The sequence below is a fragment of the Balaenoptera musculus genome, chromosome 11, assembly GCF_009873245.2.
Source record: "Balaenoptera musculus isolate JJ_BM4_2016_0621 chromosome 11, mBalMus1.pri.v3, whole genome shotgun sequence".
Taxonomy (NCBI): domain Eukaryota; kingdom Metazoa; phylum Chordata; class Mammalia; order Artiodactyla; family Balaenopteridae; genus Balaenoptera; species Balaenoptera musculus.
In genome coordinates, this window is record NC_045795.1 from 61,312,784 (window position 1) to 61,324,904 (window position 12,121).

General features: G+C 52.5%; 1 protein-coding gene across 7 annotated transcripts in view; it reads left to right on the forward strand.

Annotated features, from left to right (window-relative positions):
• Positions 1-12,121, forward strand: part of SCN5A (sodium voltage-gated channel alpha subunit 5) — a 105,552-nt gene that overhangs the window by 64,476 nt on the left and 28,955 nt on the right. For 5 of the 7 annotated variants that reach the window (XM_036869840.1, XM_036869837.1, XM_036869844.1 and 2 more), the window contains 4 exons: positions 2,486-2,926; positions 4,363-4,524; positions 7,187-7,307; positions 8,220-8,374. In XM_036869840.1, the coding sequence (XP_036725735.1) occupies positions 2,486-2,926; positions 4,363-4,524; positions 7,187-7,307; positions 8,220-8,374 (879 nt within the window). The remainder of the gene's footprint in view (positions 1-2,485; positions 2,927-4,362; positions 4,525-7,186; positions 7,308-8,219; positions 8,375-12,121) is intronic. The other 2 variants (XM_036869843.1, XM_036869842.1) reach the window with 1 other exon arrangement.

Here is a 12,121-nt window from a genome sequence, read left to right on the forward strand (position 1 = left end):
CTGGGGATGAGATTAGAGGCTGCTGGAGGAGGGAAGCTAGCGCAGCCCACGCGGCCCCCTCCCTGGCTGCCTCAGGAATTGGGCTGCTTCTGGGCGTGGGTGGAAGCAAGATTGTCATTGAAATGGGAAGTGATCATCAGGCAGGGGCTGGGGAGCAGCAGTGTGATTGACAGGGAAAGCACTGGAAGCAGCCGAACTTCTGAAACCGGCGGCAAGGGAGGCCCTAGCGTCTTCTGTGGGTGGACAAGGCTGCCCAGGCACCCCCTACTCTGCCCCCAGCCTGGCCCCGGATGCCTGGAGGTCAGGGGGTGTGAAGCCAGGCGTGAGCGAGGGCTGCGGTGGGGAACCCAGGGTGGGCTCCCAGGAACTGAGGCAGGCCAGGCCTGGGCCAGTGTGGACAGAGGCCGGGGGCCTGGCCAGAGGCCAGTGTAGACAGCAGCTCTGCATCACATCACATGTGTCACCCCTCCAGTGACGACATAAAAGAGACTGCCAGGTGTCAAAAGTGATCATCTCTCTGTAGAGATAGGACAGGAGAGCCTACTTCTTAACCTTTCCATACTGTCCACGTGAATGTTACTGTTTAAACAAAAGGCAGGTTTCTGAGGCCTGGCACTCCAACCTTGCCCACTGCTTTCGCCAGAATTCTCACTCCCAGCTTGCTGACAAGCATGTCTCAGGGGTTTGTAAGAAGCCAAAGCAGGGACTCAGGTTGGGTGTCCACCTTCACACACCACCCTGCTATAGGGACCCCCATTCAGCTGGACTCCCTTCTGGGAGTGGCTGCGGAGGGGAGACCCAGGCCCAAGGTGGGGAGATTGTGTCTCTGTCCTGTTGGCCTGGTGAGGCTCATGAGCCAGTCTGACCCCTGTGTGGAACGAGCCCACCACCATCTTCAATTACCCTCCCTGAGACGGAAATGGACCCAAGCCCAGTCCCTTGTCACTCAGTAAAAGTTCTCTTTTTTAACAAAAGCTAAAACTTCACACTTGCAGGGTGGTTTAACAACAAGCAGTAGTCCAGAACCATCCAAAGACAGAGAGATTTTTCAAACCCCCCTTAGGGACATCAAGTCCATAACCCCTAATAAATAACTTAAGTAGAGACTGTGTGTTCCGGCACCTCTGAAGTCTCAGCCCCTCCCCTGGCACCAGCCCCGGGTCCCTCCACTCTATCCAAGTGTCTAATCCTGCACGCAGCAACCATCCAAGCACCCCTCACTGCCTGGACACAACTCCGTCTCAGTAGCTTGACCCTACAGTTAGTCCCAGGCGCCCAAGGGCTGCCACCTGGCCTCTTTTCCTGCCATCGCCCTCTTCTCTGTTCAGTCTCCCATGTCCTTCACCTGGAAAGCATGGTCGGATCTGGGGACACAGGTGGAGAGAGCTCCACAGCTGGAGCCCCAGATCTTTGAGTGGTGACCCAGCTTCAGTGGGGAACTCAGAGGCATATCATTGCCCCTCCTTCACCAACAGATGCAGAGGCCTCTTCCCAGGAAAGCCCCAAGAGCAGATGGGTGATGGATGAATGAATGAATGGATGGGTGGGTGAGTGAGTGAATGGATGCCCTGGGTTGCTTCTGGGTGGGATTCTGTCTTGTCCCTGCTGATCCCAGATTGGATCCCACTTCCCAGGGAGCGGTCCTGTGCTCACCCTGACCTCACTGCCCCCCATTACTTCCAAGAGAGCAAGGCCCCATCTGCAGGCTTTGACATCAGATGAACCCATGGTTCTCCCATTGAACCTGGGCCAACACCCAAGAAACCTGGGTTTGAACGCCCTCACTTCAGACTGTATCTGAGTCCTTGGGAGGAGGGATTGATTCTGGCAGTGAAAAGCTGGAAGAAGGACCTCAGTTCTTTGAAGAAAGAATTCAGCAAAGAGACCAAGATTGTGAAAAAGATAAAAGCATTTATTAGAAGCAAAGTACATGTGGAAAAAACAAAATATGTGTGGAAGAAACAGAGTAAGTGCGGAAAAAGCAAAGTATGTGTGGAAGAGCACACAGGCGAGCTCAGAGGGAGGGGCTTAGGTTGCTTAAATAGGGCCAGTTTTCCTGATTTTTTTTCTGGCCAATCATCTTCAGATCTGATCCTGGTGTGGGCACACATTTCTCAGCCAAGACGGATTCCAGCTGGCGTCTTCTCCCTCCTTTTGTCCTTCCCCTAGACTGAGGACCTTCTCTGAGCATGTGTCGGGCCAGGAAATCCATGAGAATGCACCCAGTCAGGGCCCAATGCTCCTGCTGGTATCCCAACTGAAGCATCAGCAGGAGACCAGCTGCAGCTGCTCAGCCTGGGGCCTGTCGCCTACCTCAGGATGAGAATTTGTCTTTCCTTTTATAGCCAAACTCTCTATATTCAGGAGTATGGGGGGTTAGGATGAGAGCCTAGGGCCCAGGGTTTAAGCCTCGAGCTGTTTGCCTCTGGCAGTGCTCATCATAGCCCCAAGGCTGAGCACCCAGGGCACGGCATTATCTCCACAGGTCCTGAACCTCTTCCTGGCTTTGCTGCTCAGCTCCTTCAGTGCAGACAACCTCACAGCCCCTGACGAGGACGGGGAGATGAACAACCTCCAGCTGGCCCTGGCCCGCATCCAGCGGGGCCTGCGCTTCATCAAGCGGACCACCTGGGACTTCTGCTGTGGGCTTCTGCAGCGGCGGGCTCAGAAGCCTGCGGCCCTCGCCACGCAGGGCCAGTTGCCCGGCTGCATCACCACCTCCAGCCCCCCACCACCCCCAGAGACAGAGAAGGCGCTGCCAGCCCGCAAGGAGACACGGTTTGAGGAAGGCCAACGGCCAGGCCAGGGCACACCCGGGGATCCGGAGCCCGTGTGTGTGCCCATCGCCGTGGCCGAGTCAGACACGGATGACCAAGAGGAGGATGAGGAGAACAGCCTGAGCACAGAGGAAGAGTCCAGCAAGCAGGTGAGCCCCATCCCCTACCCCACCCCCGCACCGTGTGTGCAGCACCTACTGTCCAGGGGACCCAGCCTCACTCAGAGCATCTGCCCCAGCAGGTGTGGCCCGGAGGGAGAAGACAGGCCATCCCCCAAAAACCAGCCTCATGGAGGCGTGCTGAAACCAGCTCTCAACCCTCTCTCCCCAGCCCAGCCCAGCCCAGGAGGGCGTCTTGGGAAGGACTGCTGTCCACCATTCGTCCCCTGGCTGGTCACGGGCAGCTAATTGTACAGAAAGGGAAACTGAGGCACAGCAAGAGAGAGAAGAGAGAGACTTGCTAGGAGTTCCTCATGCGTCTAGGACAGAGCTAGGACACCTGGCCCCCAGACCCTGCCCTGACCTTGTCACCTCCAGGACTAACAAGGTGGAATGTCTTGGTGAGGGAGGAATGTGGCCTCCAGACCTCCCCACTGCCCCTTCCCCTCCTCCCAGGCCCAGGGCTAATTCTGAGATTTAAAAATAAGCATCCCTAAGATGGCAGGTGTCAGAGACAGCACTATCTTATCTCCCAGCCTGTTATTTTTAACACTTAGGACTAGAGTCTGGACAAACGGGATGGTACCCCTCACCACCACCACCCCAGCTCCCTCAGTTTTCTCATGGCCTGAGCCAGGCTCAGATGGCTTCTCCCTAGGTCTCAGGTCAAACAGCGAGGACTGGTTCTCTCTGTTTCGTTGGGCCCATCCTGGCCGCTTCCTCAGGGCCTGCACTGGGTGGGTCTGGCTGAGAAGAGCAGCTGTTCCCTTGCATGGAATTTGATCTGAGGCTCCAGGCTTGATTCCACATCCTCCTGCCTCCCTGTGGTCCCAGAGGCCAGCTTCTGCCCTTTCAGTCGGGCTGCGGGACAGCCACAGTGTCGGTTGGGGGAGGGGGAGCGTTGGCGTTGCCAGGACCACAGCTTCCAATTAGCTCCAAGACGCTCCCAGCACAGGAGTGGAATTCTGCCTGCCCCTCCTTTTCCTCCTCCTTTCCTTCTCTTGAGCCTGTTGGCCCTGGCTCCCTGGGGCCAGTGTGTGTGTGTGTGTGTGTGTGTGTGCGCGCGCACACGTGCGGGCACACAAGCAAGCAAGCAAGCAAGCTGGGGTGCCATGGGAACTCCTGGGGAAAGTCAGCATGTCCTTCCTAAGTAGAGTTGCCAGCATCTGGGACCTGGGCATCATAGCCCAGCTGTACCCTTCAAGGAGTGGGAGGAGGGGGAGATTTGTGTAGCCTTAGGCCCTTTGCCCGAACCTATCAGGAGCCTCCTTCAGCCTCAGGACGCCCAAGGGAGGGGTCTTCAGTGAGATGAGACCTCATGAAGAGGGCAGGAGGCAGTGCCCCGCTGCATGGGCAGGGCCTGAAGCAGAGCCAGGGTCCTAGAAATACTCCGACCTGGTAGCTCATGGGCTGGGGCGTCTCTTCAGCAGGAACCCCAGCCTGTGTCTGGCAGCCCAGAGGCCCTCCCGGAGCCCAGGCCCTGGAGCCAGGTGTCAGAGACCACCTCCTCTGGGGCCGAGGCCAGCGCAGCTCAGGCAGACTTGCGGCAGCAGCGGAGAACAGAGGCCCCAGCCCCAGGGTGCAGTGAGGTAATGCACACCTTTGTCCCTGAAGCCGGTGGGGCACTGCTGCTGGGACTAGAGGCCGTGAGAGGCCCTGGGCACAGGCCTGCATCTGCTGCTGGGAACCACAGCCGCCGTCACAGCCAGTGTGGGAGACCCGTCTGCAGAGGGGAGCATGGGCAGCCCTGTCCTGATAGGGGAGACACGGCTTGGGGCCCAGAGCCATGGGGAAATTCTGGAAGCAGCCCCTCAGGACCATGATGCAGGACTAACCCCAAACTTCTGCTTGTTCACCCCCTCCTCACTCAGTTCCTGTGCTTTGGTCCTGTTGGCACATGTTTGTCTTGTGAATCAGCCCATCCCAGGGGACTGTGGGGAGCTCTGAGAACAAGTTCTCGGCACACGAGCCACCAGCTGCTTGTCACCTGGACAAAAGCAGAGGCAGCAAACACAAGGCCTGCCGGAGGGCTTCAGGACACAAAAGGGTTTTAATTTGAATTTGCTACCAACATGTAAACCCAGAAGCTTTTATGTAAAAAAATCTGCATTTCTGGCTTCTCTTGAAAAAGAAAATTGCTAGAAAAGCCGCCCTGCTGGAGACTAGTGGTAACTGCCGCCTCCTTGACACTGGCTAGAGCGCTCCAGTTTGCCAGTTCCCACCTGCCTGCCCTCATTCCATCACCTACCTGGCCCTGTAAGCATTTGAGTTTGCAGCCCCTGAGCTAACTGGACTGTGGCACAGCTGACTACACCCCACCCCGGCTCTGCCAAGCACCAAGGAAGATGGAGGTCATATGTTCAGATACAGCACTCAGGGGCCCTTGAACTGCTGCCTGACCTCGGCCCTCAGTCCGGCAGCTGTGACTTGCTCCAACAGGATATTTCTCCTTTGCCTTGTTCCTTTCATGAGATGGGCCCACTGGAGGCTTTGTGTTCATGGCCGGTTTGCAAGCACGAGGGCCTGGTGGAATCATCATCCTGACTGTGCAGGTCACACTTCTCCCCCTGGAGGGTCTGACACACCAAGGCTTGTGGGAACAGGAAGACATAGGAGGAGCAGAAGGTCACGGACAGAAGGGGCTCCTGTACTAGAACATTGACCTTTGAACGAGTTTTGTAACTTCATCACCTCTTCAAATCAGGTCACGGTGGGAACGAGGGAGAGCGAGGTGGGCTGGGGCTTTCCTGGGAGAAGGACCCCTCATCTCACCTGCAGCGGGATTCTGAGAACTTGTCCTCCCACGTGACAGCTCCAGTGTCTGAAAAGAAAAGCTGCATGAAGACCTCTGACTGTGCCTTTCCCAGCTCAGTGCCGCTCAACGAAGCTGGGAGAAGGGCATGACCCTCAAAGCCACGGGAGACCACCCTGCACCCAGGAGCACTCTCTGCATTCTCACCAGGATCCAGCCCTTCCTTATCGCAAACCTCAAGGTTAAAGAGGACTTTGAGACAGCGGTGGAGTGAGTAGTGGAAGGAAGGCAAAAGAAGGCAACTTTGAGAGCAGAGGCTGCCCAAGAACTCAAACCAGCTTGCCCCTAAGTGGAGTGGAGCTTGAGTGGCATGAGGCTGGCCAATTGCTCTGGGGGATGTAGACGTGATCTGAAGCAAATGAAGGCTGCCCTTCCTTTACGGAACCCCCTTCCCCACCATACTTATCATTAAGGTGGGCTCCTAGAAGCAGAGCTGGAGCCTGGCTTCCTGTGCTAATGTTTCGTTGAGGGAGTGCCCTCAGGAGAGACCCATAAGGAAGTGAGAGAAGCAGGATGAGGCAAAAGAAGCAGCTCCAGACGGCATGCTGGCTGGATTCCAGCCTCAGCTTGGTGTCCTCCATATCAGTGGGTCACTAGGCGTCAGCCACCCCTGGCTTCGATGTAACCACCAAGCCATTTCCAGGGATTGCAGGTCCCTGGCTAAAGACTTCTGGAGAAGGGGCTGGCTAAACAGTATTCATGGCAGCTGGAGATGGGTGCACTGGCCCAAAGAGGGGAAGTGGGCAGAACTACAACATCCCTATACACTGGCACCCCACATGTGACACACACAGACACTCATAAGGGCACCTGCACACACCTCTCTATAATCAAATTATGCGGGATCAGGGCAGCAGAACCCTGCACAGCCGGGCAGGAAAGCTTGCAGCACCTTCTCACTCTTGTTCCAGGCTCTGTGCATCACACCAGCACCCACATGAACTGAGTGAGAAATGTGGGCTGGGTTGCTGGCCTGTTCTTTGCATGTCTGACCTGGTACCTGTGCGTGCCCATGGTCCTGGCTCTGACTCTGTTCTGGGTGTGGCATGCCTGTTTCCTCTGTGTGTGCCGAGCTGCCACTATGTGTCCATGTCCCAGTGTGTGTCCCTGTTGCACCCCATGTCTGTTTTACTTCCACCTGGATGCCTTCCCCATTCCCAGGGTTTTCTGAGAACCCTCCCCCGACCCCCTGTACCCTGCCCTAGACACCAGTAGACCAGAATCACAAACTCAGGAGCCCTAAGGTCCAGGCTAGGTGACCTTCATGGCAGGTTCCCATCCACCCGGGCTCAGATTCCCCAGGTGTGCAATGGAGGATAGTCTGGTCACCTCCACTCTGGGAGCCCCAGGCTCCCCCAGACTCTGGGCCTGAGGCTGGAGGCTGCTACACGGCCCACACTCATGCCCTCACCCACCCCACCCCACGGTCCTGCCCACAGACGCATGAGAACAGTTATTCTGAGGGGAGCACAGCAGACATGACCAACACTGCTGACCTCCTGGAGCAGGTCCCCGACCTCGGAGAGGACATCAAGGATCCAGAGGACTGCTTCACTAAAGGTACTGCCCTGGGTGGGCCTCTGGCCCAGCCTCAGTCCTGCCCACCAGGGCAGGAGGACCTGCAGCTCCTGGGGGTAGAGGGCCATGTTGCACCCCACTCTGACCTGGGTGCCTGCCATTTTTCCCCCATTCTTTGAGACCCTGGGGGCCCCTCCACCTGCCTGTGACATGAGTCATGGCAAGTATGCCTGTGACGTGCTGGGCAGGCAGCTGTGGGTCGGCTGCGTTTGTGGGATGGTAGCATGACCAGGTGTCCCCACAGCGGCAAGGACTGGATCTAATTCCCCCTGTTCCCTCAGGCCCTGGCACGGCACCTGGCATATAGTAGGCCCTCTGTAAATATTCAAGGTGGGTGTGGCATGTGGCTGTGCTGGTGATTGGCATCTAGAGCTTTTATGAATCCATGGTATATTCGGAGGGCCGCTGGGGATAAAATGAGGGTTTGCCCTCCATGTGGCACATCGTTTGGGGCTATCAGTGAGGAGTCTGCCCATCCCAACGCTCAGAAACTGCAAACATGGAGAAAGACCAGGGACACAGCACCCCAGGGGGTTCTGGTACATTCCCCCAGGGGGAGGGTTTCCCAGATGAGCACAGGACAAGCTGGAGCTCATCCCAACCCCTGCCTTGCCCCTGCCCAGAACTGCCAGGCCCTTCATCTACTTAATGGTTGCCTAGGCCATCCAGCCTATCCACAGGGTACCTGCTGAGTGTGGGCTCCTGCGGGCAGCACTCACAGTCACCCCTCCCTGACACCCACCCCCTGCCGTGGCCCCACCCACCATGTTGCCCAGTTCATGACCCATCATTGTAACCTCTTTCAGTCATTCTTTCAACCATTCAACTTTCTGCCATCAGATGTGGGCATTTGCAGGTCCTGGACTGGGTCTGACTCCTCTCCCTCCCCCAAAGGCTGTGTCCGGCGCTGTCCCTGCTGCACCGTGGACACCACGCAAGCCCCAGGGAAGGTCTGGTGGAGACTGCGCAAGACCTGCTACCACATCGTGGAGCACAGCTGGTTTGAGACGTTCATCATCTTCATGATCCTGCTCAGCAGTGGAGCGCTGGTACCCTCCTGGGGATTGGGCAGGGAGGTATGGAGGAGGAGGGGAGGGAGAGAAAGGAGATCTCCAGCTGGAAAACCAGGTCAGAAACTGGGGCGGAGCCTCTGTTGAAAATGCATTCCCCCAGGGCCTCAGATCAGGACCAACTCATAAACTGTCAACACCCACAGGACATATGGAGGTCAGAGCAGAAAGGGCTCACAGAGGTCATCTCTCCAAGCCTCCTTCTTCCACAAAGGGAAGTGATTTGCCCAGATCACAGTGCACGGCTGGCATAGGTCGCAGGTCACCAGTCACCTACACCCAAGCCCTGATGACACACCCACCTGCACATAGCATCAGACACTCCGTCAGACTGGTTCAATGCAATTAACAATGCAGGCTGATATTACACTGGTAGCTCCACTCATTCCATGTCTTCTAGGGCTAGAGGCCAAGCTATGTAGTTCACACATTATCACATTTAATCCCCATAGCAACCCTTTGTAGAAACACTAAGTAACTCACCCAAAGCCCCACCACTCACAAGCAGCAGATGTGGCATTTGAGCCAAGAGAGTCAGATTCCGAGTCCTTTGTCTTGACTTTCCATTTGTTCAATAGATCTTTACTAAGCTCTGCTTGTATCTACTGGTCCTGTGAGCCATGGAGGAGCAATAGGAGGAAGAGACTCTGGCTCTGGCCTCCGGGGCTCCCAGTCTAGTTGGAGAAATCAGATTCAGCAGGTTTGAGATAGTCAGAGATCAGCTCGAGAGAGAGTTGAGTAAGAATGGAGTAGATGACTCAGGGTGATGGGAGGTCAGGGGGAACTGGAGCAATCAGGAAGACTCCCTGGAGAAAGCAGATGGAACTGGACTATGGAAAATAGGGAGGTTTGGTGAGGCCGGGAGGAGCAGTGAGGCCCTCCAGGGATGCCCTCTCTGGTTCCCAAGCACCTTACTCATTTCTCAGAGCCCTTCTAGGAGATGGAACAGCCCTGGAGAGGGTTGTGAAAGGTGCTGGTGGGCAGAGAGAGGGGTGATCAGAACAAACAGAAACTTTCCTAGCCCAGAGGGAGCAAGCACCTGATATTGTTGAGGAGATTAGAACCCCATGGTTGAGCAACTAACAAGGAATGCTTTGGACTATAGAGAGGGAGAGGGCCACTCTGATCCCAGGCTGTTTGCCTCCAGCACATGCTGCCTCCTGTTGGGGCAGGCCATGGGGAGACATTGCAGCTATCACTTCTAAACTTCTGGGCCTCCCATCCCACCCTATACTGCCCTGCCCCTGTTCCAGAGTGGGCCTGGAGCCATGGCTTGCAGGCTACATGCTGTTTTACCATCAGCAGCTAGAGCCAAATATCTGTAGGCTTCAGAGAAGGAGGATTTGACAATATGTTAACGAGTTTTGTTTTTAAACAGCCACAAACAAGGGCAGCCAGAGCCATTTAGTCTGGGCTGTGGAGGAAAAGCTCAGCCTAACATAAGTGAGGAGGAGTTTTGGCAGGCGAATGGTGAATCTCATCAGGGTAGAGAGCCAAGCACTGTAAAAAAAAAACACACACACACACATCAATGATATACAGAGAAAAAGAAGTCGGAGTGTGTTATTTAAAGTTATAAACTTGCTTAACAGAAAGCAGATTATGTATCACTTTGAAATTGCTGAAGGGAAAAATTTTTTAAGAACACAGAGATTTTACAGCAAAAGATAGGTGGAAAAAAGGAACAAGGAAGAATTAAATCAGGAAACAATATGGCAAAGGCAAGATCAAGCATGTGTTTTAATAATAAATGTAACTGGATAAAATTCATCTTTTAAAAGAAAAGGACTCTAAATGGACTGAAGAAAAAAAATCTTCAGCTATGTGTTCTCAAATGACAAATCTGAAACACTGTGACTCAGAAATAGTAAAAGGAAATAATAAGATATAGCAGACAAATGCAAACAATGACAACAAAAATCAGAGTGTTTTTGTTTGTTAATGTTAAACAAGGTTGAATTCAAGGTAAAAATTGAGATAAAACAAAGAGGGTCCAACCTATAATAAAAATACAACTATTATGAATATATTTGCTTGGGATTTCATAGCACTTATACAAAGCAAAATCAGAAAAAAAAGTGACAACAGTGCAGTAGTACAGTGAGATTTTACCACACTTCTATTAGCACTTGACAAATCAAGTAGAAAGAACAAGACAATGAGATATGTAAAAAATATGTATAGTTAATAAATTTGATCTAACATAATAATAAAAATAATAGCTAACACTTAAATAGTACTGACTATGTGCCAGGCCCTGTTGTAACATTTTACAAACATTAATACATTTAATTCTCATAATAACCCTGTGAGATAGGCACTGTTTTACAGATAAGAAGACTGCTAAGTGTAGCAAAAATAGAAAGATTAAAAACAAACCCTTAGAAATGTAAAAGTTATTCTTAAACTTTGGATCAAACAGAAAATAGTTTCATGGTGGGTTCATGGGTGTTCGTTATATTAATAAGTAAGCAGGGCTTCCCTGGTGGTACAGTGGTTGAGAATCTGCCTGCCAATGCAGGGGACACGGGTTCGAGCCCTGGTCTGGGAAGATCCCACATACCGCAGAGCGGCTGGGCCCGTGAGCCACAACTACTGAGCCTGCGCGTCTGAAGCCTGTGCTCAGCAACAAGAGAGCCCGCGACAGTGAGAGGCCCGCGCACTGTGATGAAGAGTGGCCCCCGCTCGCTGCAACTAGAGAAAGCCCTCGCACAGAAACGAAGACCCAACACAGCCAAAAACCAATAAATAATAAATAAATTAAAAAAAAAAAATAAGTAAGCAAATAAATAGAGACTATTCATGGACCAAAGATGACAGTGTGTCATAAATCAAAGATTACAGTTCAATCAGTTTTGTCCACCTGAAATCTAGAAAAATAAGAAAGGAAAAATAGAGGTATAGAAAAAACTTTGACTTGGGAGAGGGGGAAAGAAACTAGAAAATAACAATATCAGTAATACTGCATGTGGGATGCAGCCAAAGCTGTAATGAGTAAAATTAATAGACTTAACCATTTTCATTGTTAAATAGAAAGAATAAATTCATTAACTCAAGAAATTAGAAATACAACAACAAAATAATCTTAAAGAAAGCAAAGGAGGGACTTCCCTGGTGGTGCAGTGGTTAAGAAACCGCCTGCCAATGCAAGGGACATGGGTTCGAACCCTGGTCCAGGAAGATCCCACATGCCATGGAGCAACGCAGCCCATGCACCACAGCTACTGAGCCTGTGCTCTAGAACCCCTGAGCCCCAACTATTGAGCCCATGTGCCACAACTACTGAAGCCCACGTGCCTAGAGCCTGTGCTCAGCAACAAGAGAAGCCACCACAGTGAGAGGCCTGCTCACCACAAGAGTAGCCCCCCACTCACCGCAACTAGAGAAAACCCCTCGTGCGGCAACGAAGACCCAACACAGCCAAAAATAAATAAAATAAATAAACAAATGTAAAAAAATTTTTTTAAATCAAAGGAAGTAATTAATAAAATAAAAACACAAATTAATGAATTAGAAAATAAATAGTAAGTCTGATAAAATTTCCAAAGCTGATTCCTTCAAAAATTAAAACAATCAAATAAACCACTAGGTCTAATCTCTTACATCTCCAAGAGTGGATTCTTTCATATTCTCAAAGAAGAAAATAATTTCAATCCTATTTAAAATCTTCTAGGGTATGAACAAAGATGGAAAATCTACAAATTCTTTTTATGAAAGCTAAATAGT